At 38.6% G+C, this 18109-nt stretch overlaps 1 protein-coding gene across 1 annotated transcript; it reads left to right on the plus strand.

Annotated features, from left to right (window-relative positions):
- Positions 1–1516: 1516 nt before the first annotated feature.
- On the plus strand, positions 1517–4932 carry LOC147620081 (elongation factor 1-delta 2-like). The gene is made up of 7 exons (XM_086772253.1): positions 1517–1738; positions 3392–3508; positions 3772–3883; positions 3998–4106; positions 4193–4306; positions 4418–4579; positions 4715–4932. Coding segments are annotated over exons 1-7 (705 nt in total). The 5' UTR covers positions 1517–1649; the 3' UTR covers positions 4717–4932.
- Positions 4933–18109: the final 13177 nt, after the last annotated feature.

Raw genomic sequence — 18109 nt, forward strand, 5'->3', positions numbered from 1 at the left:
CACCCAAGCAAAGACCTAGCAACCACCACTAAGAAGGAGTGGGTACCCAAGAGTGCCCTGGCTAGCCAAGGAAAGTATGCCCAAGTAAAGAATTGGTAGCCACCATTTAGCCAAAAGCCTAGTCATCTCATGAGAGTGGAGATCTTAACAAAAGAGCTTTATCCACAAATTGAGCTCTACTAGATCCTTGCTAAGATGTTAAGAGCTCAAGGATTTACAAAGGAAACCCTTTCGTAGTACGAGTCTCAAAAACTTCGTGGATCGTACCCCATCTCCAAAGCCAAAGAGAGTGTGGTGACCTTGAACCCCAATTTGTGCCTAGTAGATGGGCCCGAACCAGGCTATTAAAAGCATAAGGCTCTTACAAAGGGAACCCGTAAGTAAGGAAAACCTGCTCCACAAGCCTCTATAACCATGTCATCAATGCTAAACCAAAGATGGAGGGGAGACCTAAAGCCATGCCATTGGTGCTAATCCCAAAGCTTAAGGAGGAATGGAGAGCAGTGACCGCCACCTTGACTGAATGTGAACATCACCTCCGAAGGAATCGAAAGGGTCCATGTACACCAAGCAGTAAGAGAATATACCTAGCCCATGTGCAATGGCCCCTCCCTAACTTTGTTCCCATCAAAGAAGAGCCTCCTAGGGTGTCAAGCCCCCAAGAGAGCTACACTCATACTCCCTAGGCACTGCCAAGTAACCTTAAGGCTCAAAAAGATCACCATAGGCCCCCATAACACCCACTTGCACCACGTCACAACACCAACTTGCCAGCTGAAACTCAAAGGATAAAGTTCAATCAAGCATGCCAACCAGGGAAGGACCCATTCCTAGATTTTATAGTATTTATAGAGAATGAGTGTTCGCCATATTGTGTGGCTTTGTTTTTTGAACTAAGAAGTTTTGTGAGTGTGACATGTAATTACGAAAAGTAGTATTGATATGGACTCAAGCATACATGATTGCTCCATCGACCATTGACCATTATGAGGTGGATTTTTTTTGGATAACTTTTAATTGAGCATTATTAATTATCATTGACTATTGACTATTATGAGGTCGATTTTTTTCAGATACCTTGATGATATGGATAACTTTTAATTGCAACAATACAATCCCCTTGCCTTTGTTAAAGAAAGGCCTTGTTGATGTATTAGATTACATTTTGGCTACTATCACTAAACAAATTCATAAATCATTTTGGCTAGGCAGTGCCACTTTTTATGAATGTATTATATATATGTGATGTGATATTGTACAATAATATACTGCATTTAGTTCTTTTATTACTCACATTAAGATGATCTAATATTTAACATGAATTTTAAAATGAAAAAATAACCAATAATAAATATATGCCCACATTTATATAAATATGTATTTAATTCTACGATATATTTTCATATTAAGTTATTCAATTATGTATATTTAAATATATGTACACAAAAACAAAGGTAGCTTAAAGAGTTTTTTTTTTTTTTTTGCTTTGTAAAAAGCACATAATTTTTCCATTCCTTAGACCCATCTATTTTTACGAGGCTTTTTGAACCCTTAGATTTCGTATACGAAACCCTTAGATTTCGTATATGAAACCCTCGCAGCTAACGTATCGAACCGTTCCTAGGCGGTAGCAGATCACAAGAGCTTCGATGGCGGTGGTGGAGCTTCCAGATCTCAGCTCTTCATCTGGTCTCCAGCAGTTCGATCAGTTCCTCCTCACGAGGAGCTACATCTCCGGGTCAGTGGGATCTATCTTCGTCTTCATGTCAGCTGGGTTTCGATCTGGGTGCTTTCTCGTTCAGGGTTTGTTTAAATCCTTTATGTGTTGCATTTGTTAAAGGTTAGGGTTTCGATTCCTTGCTTTGTTGTGTTAGGGTTTCTCTTTTATCTGTGCTGAAGGGTTTAGGGCATATTAAGAACCGTTCAGAAGTTGCCTTTTTGGTTCTGTTTGAGACTGAGCCTGATAATGGACCCTGCGCTTGTATGGGGTGCTGCTGAGTACTCTGTCTCTTTTGGCCTGTTGTGGAGTAGGTGCACATACAGAAAGCAGTATAATTATGTAAAGAAAAAGGAAGTTCTTGCTATTTTGCTCGTTTGGAGAGGAGAAGAAGAAAGGGCACTCAATAATGTTGTTGGAAAATAAGATTTGGCTTATTCGTGGTTGTGTGATGCTCTGCCTATGCTCCTGTAAAAAATAGTGCCATCTGCTTGTATCTCCTAGTGCATGCAGCCGTCTATACGTAAAATAAAGTCTACCTGGAAATTGCTCAATTTTTGAATAATGCAGAAGATAATAATCTAGTCCCATATCATCCATGCGCCTTCCTGTAATCAAGATCGACCAAACTTTTAGATAATGCCCCAAAATGCCCACATGTATGCATTCTTCATTTATGTGCATCAGCTAAAAGACCAGCAAGTGCATGAGTAATGGCACTGTCAATGAAATTGCTCAAAATCCTGGAAATGCATTTTCATTTTATTCAATGTTTTTTTTTTGTCTGGATGCAACAAGCCACTCTGTTGCCACTGCTTGCCTTTCTGAATTTGGCGATCATAAATTTTCAATTCATTTAGGACGGAGGAAATCGATTTCTGGCGTATATTTTCACGTTGTTAAGGGAGGTCTCTTTGAAGTCATGCCTTTTTAATGCTGAACATATCTATTCAGAGTAAAATACGACGGTTGTTCCTCTTGCCTGAAAGAATTTTTTTTGTAGTTGCCTTGCTTTTGCCATAATGGTTGGTATAAACTGATTGAAGCAGTCAAAGGTGGTCTAAAATGCTCAAATCAAGTCAGTACAGGTGCCCAATCTTGGGTTGTGTTTGTGTCTGTTGGCTTTGAAGCTCAAGGTCCTCTGTAAGTGACCCTAGCATCTCTATACGTATGGATTATACTTGTACCCATGCATGTCTGAATGATTTCATTCTGTAACGGGGTGAAATTGAGGAAATTATCTCTTGTGTGTGGAAAAGTTAGAGCTGTTGCTGTCCTTCTAATGCTTTTTTCTAGTCTGTTACTTTTGTCTTACTCCCCTTTGGTTCTTGGCACTAGTGAATGGATTTAGAATTATCTGAAGGCTATCCAGTTTGGTTGTGTAACATTCAATGGCTTGCTGGTTCCGTTGATGCAATTAGGCTATTATGGTTCTATTGTCTTGTTTTTGGACACCTTATTTTAAATTATTATTTAGTGTCTTTTTTTCTATGTGTTTTTACTTAAAAATAGCTATTCAAATCTTTCTTTCTTAATTATGATTGTATATATGTATTCTGGTGCTTTTTGTATGGTGTTTTGCCTTCACAATGGTAAAAGATTGGGCATCAATATCCGTGTCCATTGTGCTGTTATCCTCTTTGTAGTTCCTGACATTTGCAAGTTTTTGGTCAGCTATCAGCCATCCAAGGATGATATTGTGGCATTTTGTGCAATTTCTCAAGCACCCAAGGCTGATTTGGTGAATGTCTCCCGTTGGTACAATCACATCTCAGCACTGTTGCAGAAATGGTAGGTATTTTTTAGCCACACTTCAAAAAAAAAGCACTATGTATGCTGATGTAAATGGTATTTTTTGATGGCATGGACAAGTTTTTTCACTTGCTAGCAGACTTGGGGTGGCTTCTTTTCTTGCTTGTGGCTCTGCCTTGTGATTGAAAGGCTTTTGAGCATTAGTTAGAGGCTAGATTGTAATGTGGCATAAGTGTTGTTAATTTTTGAAGCACGAAATGCGAGCTTTTGTTTGACTTGGTGGATAAATGATGTTGCTCCAGTCTACCTGGAACGCCCGTTGGTGTCAAGATTGTGGGTTTGCCTATCCTACAGACCAGAGAGCTGGACAATGTTACTGCTGCCCCTGCTCCAGCCACTCCTGCTGCTGCTGAGGTGAGGTTTCATTATGTTGTGTACTTTTTATAGGTTCTCCTTCTCTCTGTATGGTTGAATTCTTGTACTATGTGAGTACTAAATGATTCTAATGATGGTACCTTATGTGTGAAGGCTGATGATGATGATGATCTAGATTTGTTCGGTGAGGAAACAGAAGAGGAAAAGAAAGCAGCTGCTGAACGCGAGGAACAGAAGAAGTCTTCTGCAAAGAAGAAAGAGAGTATGCTACCTGCGTAATTTTGGCTAGACTTGTTGCTGCTTCCAAGTCTGAATGGTGGGCAAGTTGTAACTCAGTTTTGTAAGCAGGTGGAAAGTCCTCGGTCCTTTTGGATGTAAAGCCTTGGGATGATGAAACAGACATGGTGAAGCTTGAAGAAGCAGTTCGAAGTATTTCCATGCCTGGCCTCCTCTGGGGTGCATGTAAGTGGTGCTGCTGTTGCAGATGTATCTGATCTGTGCAGTTTGATTACTTTTAATGTTACTGTGTTTCTGTGCACCGAAAGTAATACAAAGTTGTGACTCTTTTGGCAGCCAAGCTTGCACCTGTTGGCTATGGCATCAAAAAGCTGCAAATAATGATGACCATTGTAGATGATTTGGTGTCAGTTGACAATCTGATTGAGGACTATTTGATGGAAGAGCCAAGAAACGAGTTCGTACAAAGCTGTGACATTGTTGCTTTTAACAAGATTTGTAAGCATTTTTCTCTCAGGGTTGAATTTCAGGAAGGGATTTGTTTGTGTATCTTATTTAGGATCCTCTTCGTACATGTCGGCATTCTCTGTATTTGCCTTGTCTCTAATTTAAAATGTGCTCTCATTGTTGCAGGAACTCTTGTGGTCGCAAGTTCCAAGGTGGTCTGCTTTTTGACATGCCAGGTGATGAGGGTAGAAGCGTGGGCCAGCCACCTTCTGAAAAGAAAACATCTGCAACTCCTCCAAGGGCTGCACCCTTGTTTAAAAAGAAACTTTTGAAATGTAGACCTATTCGAGAAGAAACCTTTGATGAGGCTTTTGGTTAATTTAATATTGTAGTTTTGATCTTTACGTCGTGCAAGTCATTTTCTTTATTTTTCTCCTTGCAGTGTAGGAGTATGGATAAATGTCATAATGTTCCAAGGCCCTTAAGGTGGGGTCATCTTGACTGCATGTCAGCTTTGGATAGGAGAGCTCCCCTCTCCAATTTCTGGGGTGGGGTTTGTCTGCACATAGCAGCCTAAGTGGCTTGCCTTGGTTTCATTGGTTGAGTAAAATGGTTAATTCTTTTGCTCAAACGTATGAAAGTAGCTCTCTCTATTCCCAAGAGGTTATTGCAAAACACCAAGATTTTTGCAAGTCTTTTGGGTCAAGGTGAGCAATAGTTACCTTTATTTGGAAGTTTCATAAACATTCCAAGAAGCCTAGGTTTATAGCTGCGTCTCTTTAACTTCCATCTCAAAATGGTTTAAGTAATTGCTTTAAAGCCATTTTGCCAAGTGTCCATGAGCTTTGGAGAAATTTGTTTAGGGAGAAGGATATACCTATAGATTGTAGGTGGATCTTGAAAGATTTAGTGGGAGTGATTCTCTTTCTCCTTTGTGCCTTTAAAACTTTTGACTTCACTACTTTGTATACGAAATTGGACTAAAGACTTGCATGGTAGAATTAAGTCTTTGATTTGTCAAGTCTGATTACAAACTAGAGCACAATAGATACAAAGCTTTGTAGATAGAAAAATCAGCTCTTCATTTTGATTTTTGTTGGTTAAAGAACAAAAACCAAGATAGCAAAAAATACAAAAAGATATATTGAGATTGTAGACCAAGACGATATCATGTCTTGGTTAGATTTTCTCGTAGATAACTTGTATATAGCTATTGGTGATTCTTTATTTAAACAAACCATTGGCTTCTTTATGGGTACTAATGGTGTTGTCATTCTTGCAAATTTTCTCTCTTTACATGAGTTTGATTTTATAGAACGCTTGGTTTCCATTGATATGTATTGTCCCATCTTTGTCCACAAACTTTGTCAAGTGAGACGTTTTGTTGATATCCTTTTTGTTTCCAAGACTATTGATTTCCAAGATTGTATTTAAACCCTACGTCTGTAGGTGGAGGAATTTAATCCAAAGAATATTTGGTCTATAGGTGGAGGAATTTATCCCAAAGAGTATTGCAAATAGTGACCATTGATTTTTTTTGGACCATAAGATTTCTCAATCTAGATGTAGATATATAAGATAAATGTTTACAATTTGAGTATTCCAACTTAAATATCATAAAAGTTCTCACTTCGTTCTAACATTTCAAAAATAACTAAATATGGTTATTTCTTCTTAGTAATTCAGATTCTCTCAGATTTGTTTAACAAGTTTGCTTTTATTACTTAAGCTTGTCAATCGATCAATTTGCTTGTGCAAAAGGATTATTGCTTTAAGAAGATTTTGAGTAAAGTTTGTTGTTTTTGAAATGGATGAGATATATCTTTGATGTTTTTGCTTTTGGAATGTTAAAAGATTATGAGTGATAAGCTTCACAAAAATGGGGAGCTTAAAAGCCCATTTTTTGTTTAGATCATTTTAGCTCTCATTTGTTATTTATCATTACTTTTAGTATTGCTTAATCATTGCATTAATAGGGAAGTGATTGTTTTGCGAGTCTAGTTGTAAGTGCTAAGTCTTCATTGTGGTTGAGTTTGTCCTTCACCTTCGGAGAACCGATAGAAACTCAGCTCATTGGTGTTTGTATAAAAATTGTGTTCTCTTTGTTAGGACAAAATTTTTAATATGTAAACTTGTACCTACTCTTGGGCTTTGATGTTGTGAGTAGGGATGTAGTAGCACTGAGTCCATGCTATGCATGATGGAGTTGATGATCTTATACTCCATGGCTTGAAAATTTTCCCCTCTGTTCAGCCCGGTAGGCTTTGCTCTTGATGGATAACCCTCATTATGGCTATGCCTGCCTATTTTTACCTACAGGGAAATTCCCTACACTTCCCCTATGTCTGTTTTGATTTGTTGCATGCCTGTGTCCATGTAATGGCATTGAAGGTGAACAGGTTTGTTTTGAGCACACTAATGCATCCATATTTCAGTTGGTTACATGCCTTTATGCGCACTTAGCCTCACAGACTTGACTGTTTGTCATTACTGTTAGTGAGATACTGTTGAGACCCTTACTAAAGCCCTATACTTGATTGTTTGTCATTCTGATCATAAGTGCCTCTCTGCTTTTGTAGCTGCTCCCCTTACTAGAGCCCTAAGCACATGCATGCAGCTAAGCAGCTTCAACAAAAAATAGTGGCACCGGTCAGTGGTGACCTTCAATTGATAAAGAAGCTAGTTGTGTGAAAACATGGCGCGATTGATCATTTTGGTGTTGTGTAAGCTATAATGGAGGTTTGGTTAGTTACTTTTTTCCCCCTAATCCTTGTGTAACTACATCATTTGGCATCAAATTGTGGAACACAAGAATTTTGAAAAAGTGCAATTATATTCGAAGTAGTTCAAGTGTAACTACATCACATCAAATGGCATCAAATCAAATGGTGGAAGGAGATGCTCAAAAATATTTTGAGAAAGTGTAATTATTCGAAGTTGTTAAAGGCAAGAGCTTACCTTGCCTATGCTGAAACAAGCATCGTTGGGAGCTTTGCTATAGAGCCATGAAATGCAACTTCCAGGTTGTGGATGTGCTAGCCCGTCATTTGCTCACTCTGTTGTCACATTGGAGAGCTTCCATGGTTATGGGCATGGAGGAAGAGCTCTACCCGCCTAGATGGAGGCAAGTAGAGGGTTGCTTTCATGGTGGTTTTCACTCACAAGAGGTGGATTGAAGAGAAGCTCATGAGAGAGATAAGCCTACAATCAAACCTATCATACAGTCTAAGCAAGGATCCAACAGAACACAAGAAAGTAAGAGAGTAGGGAGAGTTCACAAGTATTCTATTAGAAGGGGAATGATTGTCTATTGTTTAATGTTAAAATTATCTTATGTGCAAACGGTTAGTATTTACACTTAGCTTGCGACCATAGCTAAAAAATGATCCATGGCCACTATTTCCAACCTTAAACAAGTATATATACAAAGTGTGCAACTTTCTTATTTGGTGTTAAGCACATGGTAAGGCTCCATAGATTCTAGCACCATCTTACAAAAGATAGGCTTCCATTACATATGGGTAAAATAATGAAGCGCCCTACGAACATAGGATATGTGAGGCCATGTTGACCATAGTGGTTAAAATATCCCCTTTCCTAATGGTGACCACGTCCTTGCATCACCAAGCTTGTGTGAAGAAGATGTTGGTTTCAGAGAGGTGTGGATAGTCGAAGAGATGTTGCACAAGGTAAGGCCACTTCATAAATTCTAGCGCCGTCTTACAAAAGATAGGCTTTTGTTACATACAGGCAAGATGGCAAAGTACCTTACGAACATAGGATTGATGAGGCCATATTGACTAGAGTAGATTAGCATTACCCCCTTTCTAATGGTGACTATGTCCTCGAAGATACTGTCAGTTTCGGAGACGTATGGATAGTCGAAGAGGTATTTGATGAAGTTACCTTGCGAGGTAACTTCATCAAATGGTGACTGTCCTCGAAGATGTTGTTGGTTCCGAAGCGGTATTTGATGAAATTACCTTGTGAGGTTTAATGGTAGGCAAGAGACCAACCTATGTGCTTCTGAGAAGGGACCCATGCCTTTGTTTTGTGGTTCTTGCACCAAGACTAATTGCAATTGAATGACTATTAGTGATGTGGCCCAGAATTCCTTAGTGTCGAAGTGTGTACAGTTCCCACATCTCATGGTGGTACTAGATTGGGCAACTTGGTTGCTTGTTGCTTCTTTAATGGTAAGGTTTTTGTTGTCTTGTTTATAGTCAAGGAACTGGACAATGGAGAAGGTAAGGAACCTATTTCTTGAAGAGTTGCGAGATTCTTGCAGATTTGAGGGGGATTTAGCCAGAAGTGGACAATAAAGAAGGTAAGGAGCTGTATTCTTGAAGAGCTAGGAGGTTCTTGCATATTTAAGGGAGAGATGGGTCGTACATGGAACAAGCTTTCACTCAGCATGGTCCCCCATCTAGAGATGTACTTGGATGGACAACGCTTGGTGCAAGTGCTAGCCATTGTGAGTGCCTATTCAGCAAGATGTGCCTATGCGAAGCCCTTAGTGATTATTGAAGGTGTCATGGTATGCCCGTGTGTATTCCTTGTTGACATGCAATATCCTCTTTTGCTTTCTTTGGCTTTTATTTCTATTTTCCTCATCATTTACCCTTTTTTGAGAAGTCAAGGCACAAAGGTTTTGTAGCGCCCCTCTTTAGATATGATGAGGGTTTTGTACCTACTCTTGGCCCATAGTGCAATGTTTAAGAGTGTGGCAAGGTTGGGCCAAGTATGACGGTGTTACTTACCAAGTGGTGGTGTCATAGAAAGAAATGTGATGGAAGGTTTAAGAGTGTGGCAAGGTTGGGCCAAGTATGACGGTGTTACTTACCAAGTGGTGGTGTCATAGAAGAAAATGTGATGAAGGGCATGAAAGCCATTGGACTAGTGCATGATTGCAAATCTCTTCCAAAACATGACATATCCTCCTCAAAGGTGACTATCCAACATTTTCTCTCCTTCATTATTGAGGTTGAAGACAAGGATTTCTTTGGCGAGTCGATTGGTGCTTTGGGACCATTTCAAGGATGAGGATAAAGAGTTTAAAGAAGTGGCATTAGAAGCTCAAGTGTTGCGAATCTCTTTTGCCAACTGATTATGTAATCACTGGAAGTCCCTAAGCCAATGTTGCTTTGCCTTGAAGGCAAAGTCAAATAAGTAGATCTTCATGGGATCATCAATCCTTCCTATGGCTTTGCAAACTTGATAGAACTTTTCTAGGTATTGAATGGGATCTCCAGTTCCATCAAATTTGCTCATAACCCTTGAGATGTGGATTGTCTTAGTTTTGCTTAAATCTGGGCCCCTAGGTGCTACATTCATGGCAACCCCCCTTCCCATTTCATGGTCATCACCCTTGAGATGTCGATTTTCTTAATTTTGCTTAGATCTGGGCCCCTAGGTGCTACATTCATGGCAACCCCCTTCCCATTTCATGGTCATCACCCTTGAGACATGGATTTTCATAGTTTTGCTCAAATCTGGGCCCCTAGGTGCTACATTCATGGCAACCCCCTTCCCATTTCAAATTCCATCCTTTTTCATGGAATCCCCCCTTCCCATTTAAATGTTTAGGACACATGGATTGTATAGACCACACCAAGACAACAAAGAGAATGTAAAGATCTCACGTAGCCCATTTTGACCATGTATAAATATCACATGGATCATGTAGAGCACACCGTTGAGAAGATGAAGCTGGTGAAGATCATCACATAGAGCCTATTCCGACTACATGTATATCACATTGGACCATATACAACACATGTTGACAACACCTATACCACAAAAAGATCACATACAACCCATTCCCACCTTATAAAAACCATGTGGATTACATATGGGCTTTACTGAGCACCTATATATAAAAGATCACATACAACCCATTCCCACCTTATACAGACCATATAAAAACCATGTGGATTACATATGGGCTTTACTGAGCACCTATATATCAATTATACACTATATGGACCACTTCGAACACATACAAGCTATATCAAGCATATAAGGATCACATGTTGACCATTACCACCTTATGTGGACCATAAACACCATTCAACTTGTCCGTGCACTATGTCGTTGTAGCTGGTGTGACTAGCTTTGGCTATAGAAGAGATCAAATAAGGTTAGGATCCACTTCTTGAGATGGGATGTCAAGTGACAAGGTTAGGATCCATTTCTTGAGATGGGTTGTCGAGTGACAAGGATCCATCAATAAGCCATTGAAAGTAGATTAATGAGGCTTTTCAAGGCGTGAAGTCATTGCCTTGTGTTGGCTTTACAATAAATCATGGCCAAAAAATGCACACATAATGCATGGAATTATGTTAGATGGGGGGTTAAATTAAAGAAGAGATTGATGAGGGTTATATATCCCTTTGATGAGGACTTATGACCACATTAAGTTCACTTGTGGGCCATCAAGATCATGCACATGTTGTATGGATTATCTAGGCCACGTCGTCGTATACAACCCATTTCCACTTTCTAGGTACCATATAGACAATACATACAATGGCTATACACTGAGCACATTAAGATCCCAATCATATATATGTTGTATGCACCATGTAAACCATGAGGAAAAAATACCAATTATATAAAGATCATATGCAACCCATTCCCACTTTAAATGGACCATATAGACCATATGGACCACATAAGAGCCATAGTAAGCACATAAGGTCATATGCAACCCATTCCCACTTTAAATGGACCATATAGACCATATGGACCACACAAGAGCCACAATAAACACATATAGACCATATGGACCACAATAAACACATATAGACCATATGGACCACAAGAGCCATTGTAAGCACATAAGGATCACGCACAACCCATTTAACAATACATGTAACATATGGATCTCAAGGACTAAATGAGTGTAATACCATGAGGAAAAAATACCAATTATGTAAAGATCATATTTCCACTTTAAATGGACCACATAGACCATACGGACCACACAAGAGCCATAGTAAGCACATAATAATCATGTGCAACCCATTTAACAATACATGTAACATATGGACCTCAAGGACTAAATGAGTGTAATAGGAACCATTTAAAGATCACATGCATAGTATACAAATCACTTGAAACCCCCATTCGAAACAAGCACAATGATAAGATACAAAGAACATATAGGGTCACACATACATGTTCAATTTAGTATGCAAATGATACAAACCACACAAGGAATATACTGAACAAGTAAATATCACATGCATCCTCATACAAGCCCTACCACAACAATATTGAGCACGTGAAGACCCCCATTTGCAACATCCATAGAGACCAGATATAAAGCACATATAGGGCCACACATATGGACCATTTAGAGCATTGAAGCGATATACACCACATAAGGAATATATCGACCAAGTAAATGTCACATGCATCCTATCCTAACCATACAAGCCCCACCCCAATAGTACTATAGTATGTGAATATCTCAAGCAACCCATCCCGACCATGTACAACATATATGCACCATTCAGATAACACTAGGATGACATCGATCATATAGAAATCACAACCATGCATGGGATATATAGAATGTATAGACCAAGCCAAGACAACATCGAGCATATATAGATTACATAGAGCCCGACCATATGGACCATCCAAGTCCATGATCTATGACATCATACATGGCCATCATATGGATGATGCAAGCATGTCCATGGTGCACATGATAGCATGTATGTCCATGATGCAATTATGTTCATGCCATGTCACATGTTGACACGGACTCATCACATGTTGGCATGGACATATCAAGTGTCACATCATCAGAGTAGTCCACATAAGCAAAACCCATGGAACCAAAGCTCACAAAAAAAATGTTGCCTAATAAATTAACCCGTATATAGTATACGATGCATATAGTTCATTGGTTCTTTGATAGTTCATACTAGATAGCTTATTGTGTGGTGTACTCCACAGCCACTCAAAGGTGAGCCCGGTCAGCTCTATGGTCAGGAACTGAGTTATGGTTTATTCTCTGAGAGGTGATCCCATTCGGCTCTATGGTTGGGAAATTAATTCTTTTGTTTGAGGTTCTTCACTTGGAGTACGATACAAGACTTAGGGGTATCTCACTTTTTTTGATAAATAAAGGTGTCCATGCTTATGTTGCAACTCTCTTTCACTTTGTTTAACTTAAGCTATGGGTTTTATGAATACAAAGGGTGACTTGCACTAGTCTACTAAGACTTGTAGGTTTGTATAGCACTAAGAGTGCCTCTCTCATGTACGATGTTTACTTTCGGAAATCTTAGTTGTTACCTAGGACCATCAAGACTTGTTTCTTTATGGAGTTTTGTTGACATTTCTTTGAACCAATGCTTGGCATTGGTATCGAATTACACATAAACTATGACCATAATGACAAGTGGGGCAACAAACACTAAGTACTAACTCATGTTGTTTTTAGATGGTGGCAGATAATAGCTATAACCCCCTTGAACTTACATGTTGATTCTATGATAGTGTCCAAATTGACCTACTTATACTAAGCTTTTCTCTCTTGTACTTATACTAAGCTTTTCATGTTTCTCTTTTATATTCAATCTGGATAACTTGTCATGTAGATCTTATCAAGACTATCAAGACTTGTTTCTTTATGGAGTTTTGTTGACATTTCTTTAAACCAATGCTTGGCATTGGTATCGAATTACACATAAATTATGACCATAATGACGTGGGGCAACAAACACTAAGTACTAACTCATGTTGTTTTTAGATAACTTGTCATGTAGATCTTATCCAAGGTGTAATATAATTTGCAAGCACATGCACCTTGCGTGCACACATGCATGCATGCACGCACACACATAGACTCTCTCTCTCTCTCTCTCTCTCTCTCTATATATATATATATATATATATATATATGTATATAGTATATATGTATATATATATATATGTATATAGTATATATGTATATGTATATGTATATGTATATGTATATGTATATATATATATATATATATATATATATATATATATATGTATGTATGTATGTATATGTATATGTATATGTATATGTATATGTATATATATATGTATATGTATATATAGACTCTATACGCATGTGCGCGCACACACACACACACACACACAAACTATAAATGTTACGGTTTGTCCATCCGTCCTTGTGCGGTTAATTGGGGATGCCTAATTACCACTATGTTTGTAGCACGGCACTTGGGTAATTCTGAATATTCCAGAACATAAAATCAGGGATGACTGGAACTAAGTGTTAGATTTAATGCTTATGTGCTATGCGTACTTTTAGCATGTGTTGTTAATTTGTAATGTGTTTGAATGAACAACTTGTAGGTTGGTGAGATTAACGAGCTTTGTGCTCGTAAAAAGCTAGTATGGCTAGGACATGATGGCGGTGATATAGTGTGAGTTATTACCGGGAAGGTTCTCATTTTTGGTATTTTGGCCGTAGTATCCACTACGAGATTTTGTATTGTTATTGGCCGCCCACTTCTAATGTACTTGGGCATGGACCTATTGAGCCGCCCACTTTTGTTATACTTGGGCATGGACCTATTGAGCCGCCCACTTTTGTTATACTTGGGCATGGACTTATTGATTTTTGTTGCACGTGAATTAGCCCTTAGGGTTATTTATGTATTTTTCCTTTAGTGCTTTAGATAGGAAAGATTTATCTAAGCTTGTATTAGAAGCAACTCCTATTTTTGTAAAGAGCAAACCTATGCATAAGCGTACAACTATTTTTGGCTTATGGGCTGTTTTTATTAATAAAACATAAATACTCAAGAAGTGGGAGGATGCCGACACTTCTTGAGGGGGGATAGATTGCACCCAATACTCTCTCATGTGTTTTATTTTAATATGGTTTATGCTATCTTTCTCTCATGGTAATAATTGAAGTTTATATTTTGAATCCGTATGATAGAAAGTGATGTCTTCCCAAGATCCAAATTCTTGTCAGGTGGTATATCAAAGCTTTGGGAGGAGAGAAGGTGAAAATTTTTTAGTACAAGAAGAGAAGGAAATTTGTTTTAAAAAAATTCAAGGCTTCAAATTCTTCACACCGTGACCAAAAGGAAGCTGGAAATACAAGTGCAAGGAAGGCAAGAAGAAAGGGAAAAAAATGAATTCAAATAAGCCTTAACTAAGTCTAAACTCAAGGCAAAGTACAAGGCTACTCCATAGCTTTTATAAGGTCTATACAAGGCCAAAAAAAGGGGAAAAAACCCTAGCATGGAAAAAAATGTAAAAGTGCAGCATCGGCCTCTTCATGAGCTCTAGAATTCTGTAGAATTTGATGAAAGCCAGATCCGCTCTGTTGGATGCGTCCATAATGGTCTCTTGCATAAAAGTTGTATCTGTTTGCACACTTTCGTTAAGGATCCAACGATTTGAATTTGCAAACGGTGGTTGTAAGCCTGTAGAAATCTATGGTCTCCATAATTCCCATCTTCTTTTACTCATAAAAAGCTTCAAAGATAAGAGGAGATTCATGTGTGGAGCTCTTTTAAGTCAAAAACCCTTCAAAAATTGTCCAAATTCATTTGAATTTGGCCCGGCTTAACGTAGAATTACAGCAAATCAAAGTTTTCATGTTTTTCAAAATTGGTCACCTTTCACTCTTTCTCGAAGCTCAAATTCTCTTTCGGTACTCTCTATTTTTCCACCGAATGACCTGACGCTTCACCTACTTTCAGATGTTTTGGAGATTGCGTTGGGTGGCTACATTACTCTTCTATTTTTTCACAGATTACGTGAACTTCACAATTATTATCAAGAGCAGGAACTACAATAAGTACTTCTATACTTTTGCTAATTTTCTTTATTTCTCATCATTTATGGCTAGTTTTTCTACATCCTCATCTATTCAAGAGCAACTCACTGCTTTGTAAGCATAATTGGTCAATGAACGCACTCATAGAATTGCATTAGAAGATCAATTGAAACATAAAAAATAGCATAAGCATGATATTGAAAGCGATAGTGATGAGGATTCTATTCCTCGAACTATCAAGGCAACTTTAGATGCTCCAACGGCTCGGAAAGAATCTCGCATTAGTCGCAAGGCTCTCTCTTTTCAAAATTTTGATGGAAACAAGGACACACACACTATTTTAGCTTGGCTTAGCCAATTTGATGACTATTTTTCGGGAGAGAAATTTTACGAGAAAGACAAGGTCAAGTGCGTTGCAAATCGTTTGATTTAGAATGTCGCTATATGGTGGAATGTTGCCAAGAATGAGCGACGTAAATCTCGTACTTGGGAGGATTTTTAACATGAAATTAAGAGACACTTTCTACCTCCTCAATACAAAGCCAAATCTTGGCAGCATTGGGATACTCTTAGACAGTTGAAAAGGGATGATGTCCAAAGTTACATTGAAAAATTTCGGAATGCTCTCATTCAAATGTAGTCCATTGAAAAAGTGCATGAAAAGAAGCTCAAAAGGAAGTTTATTTCAGGGTTGGATCCAAAGAGATTAGAGCGTAGGTTAACATGTTTCGTCCTCATACACTTGCCTCAGGTAAATGTCTTGCTTTGAATTATGAAAAGAAAAACGGTTTACCCAGGTTCCAATAGGAGAATCATACTTCTAAATTCTCCAAAGCTTCAACATCTTCTAGTGGTTTTGATAGGCGTTCTTCATTCAAACGACCTTTTGACACGCGTCAAGATCAAAGAAGCCAGCAATACAACAACAATAAAGCAAATATTGGCAACAACAATAATGGAGCAAGTAGAGAACCAAAGAAGATAGATGTTCCAAATTTGGTGAATCAAGATAAAAAAGCAAAAAATATTCAATGTTACATTTGGCATCAAAAGGGGCACTATGCTAATAGGTGTCCAAGCAACAACAACAAGAAGCCAATCGCTCGGCTTAACATGGTGGGGGATGGTGATGAAGACAGTGGCACTGTAGACGATGATGACTACAAGCTAGAGTCTGATGGTAACGAGTTCAACAGTAAATCTGAATAAGAAGGTTCTCCTAACCTTGATTCCTCTTTCTTTTTCACCACACACTTTACCTAAACTGAAAGAAAAAATTCAAGATAAAGAAATCACAATCTTGCATGATGATGGTAGTACACATGATTTTATTTATGAACATCTTGTGCATGCTCTTCATCTTGACATGATTCCTTCTCGTTGTTGCAGTGAACTATGATTGACCACTCAAAGCATGGAGTGATAACATGTGTGTAGTAGGACCACCATCCATGAGTAAGGAGAAGGGCAAGATTTCCATGAAAGCTTGTTAGCTTCTAATTCTTGATTAGTATGAGTTAATTATGATTAGTAGTTCACATTGGCCTATATACCATGGCCTCCCTTTTCAACATACTTATTAATGTCCACCCTACTTGGCCTTTGGCCCATAAGCCTATGTCCCTCACTTTCACTTGGCCCCTTGGCCTATTCCAACATGTGCTTAGCCCTTGGTCACTTCCCATGCATTCACACTCGTGTGTCCACCGCACGTGTCTACTCTCATGTGTTCTCACTGCTTCATTACAAACCATCCCCTCCTATAATGATTTTGTCCTCAAAATCAAAGGGTGGGTGTGCAATTTAAAAAAAAAACAAAGGCTATATATACGAGGAGCCCACCAATATGTGAACAAATGTCGTCATTCCAAAGAGCCAATATCAATACATGAATCTCATGACCCTCGGGGTCCAATGGAAAAGATAAAGGACTCTGTCGATGATGAGATTAGTCAGATATCCTCCATGGTCAAATGAAAAAGCTATGAGTATTACCCCAAAGATGAGGTAATCCATTCAATTGCGATTGCATAGACAAAATATAAATCCAAGCCATGTAGAATCCAAAGCAATGGCTCTCAAACTGCCTAGATCAAACAGAGAATATAGAAAGCCCATGTCGGCGACACGACTAGCCAATCCTCTTGGGTCAAATGGATAACCACAATGTAGATCATCCAACCAAACAAATATGTGACCTCCAGGATCAAAAGGAAAACATAACGGCGCATCCAACAATCCGGAACATAAATACAACACCACATCGGTGGTAAGAGAAACTCCATCATCCATGGTTGTTGCACCGAATCCTCCTATCTCATAGGAATCCTGACCAATAGCCACACCATGATGTGGTGTACCATGGCATGCCACATAAGCATATATCATGCATCTCAAGTGACATAAGATGCATGTGAAAGTGAATGCTCCATTCCCATAGATCATAGAATCATATCGTCATCCACAAAATGTAAAGGCATATGCCTCATAACTAGCATCCCCATAAGCATAGATGTCATCCTTAAGATTGGCATGTTTGCTACCAATGCATACTTCCTCGTCAACATGTATAGCATGTGTAAAATCCATGTGATAGCCATGATCAATAGGAGTAGAATATGTCACCTCAAGATGATCATCATCTCCATAAACATGTGTACCACCCATATATGCATGATCATCAACACATGTATGTACAATCTCGTCATGAGAAAGTCCTCTCTCATATGCATCAAGGTCAACATCCTTCAAGTCCCCATAGTCAAATAATAGAC

This window comes from Cibotium barometz, chromosome 32 (assembly GCF_041138505.1).
Source record: "Cibotium barometz isolate CiBa-2024 chromosome 32, ASM4113850v1, whole genome shotgun sequence".
Taxonomy (NCBI): domain Eukaryota; kingdom Viridiplantae; phylum Streptophyta; class Polypodiopsida; order Cyatheales; family Cibotiaceae; genus Cibotium; species Cibotium barometz.

Excerpts from the sequence above, each read along its gene's own strand:
- LOC147620081 (XM_086772253.1), top strand. The coding sequence starts at position 1,650 with ATGGCGGTGGTGGAGCTTCCAGATCTCAGCTCTTCATCTGGTCTCCAG. Across the intron at positions 3,509-3,771 it reads TCAGCACTGTTGCAGAAATG|TCTACCTGGAACGCCCGTTG; the intron begins GTAGGTATTTTT and ends ATGTTGCTCCAG. Across the intron at positions 3,884-3,997 it reads CCACTCCTGCTGCTGCTGAG|GCTGATGATGATGATGATCT; the intron begins GTGAGGTTTCAT and ends TTATGTGTGAAG.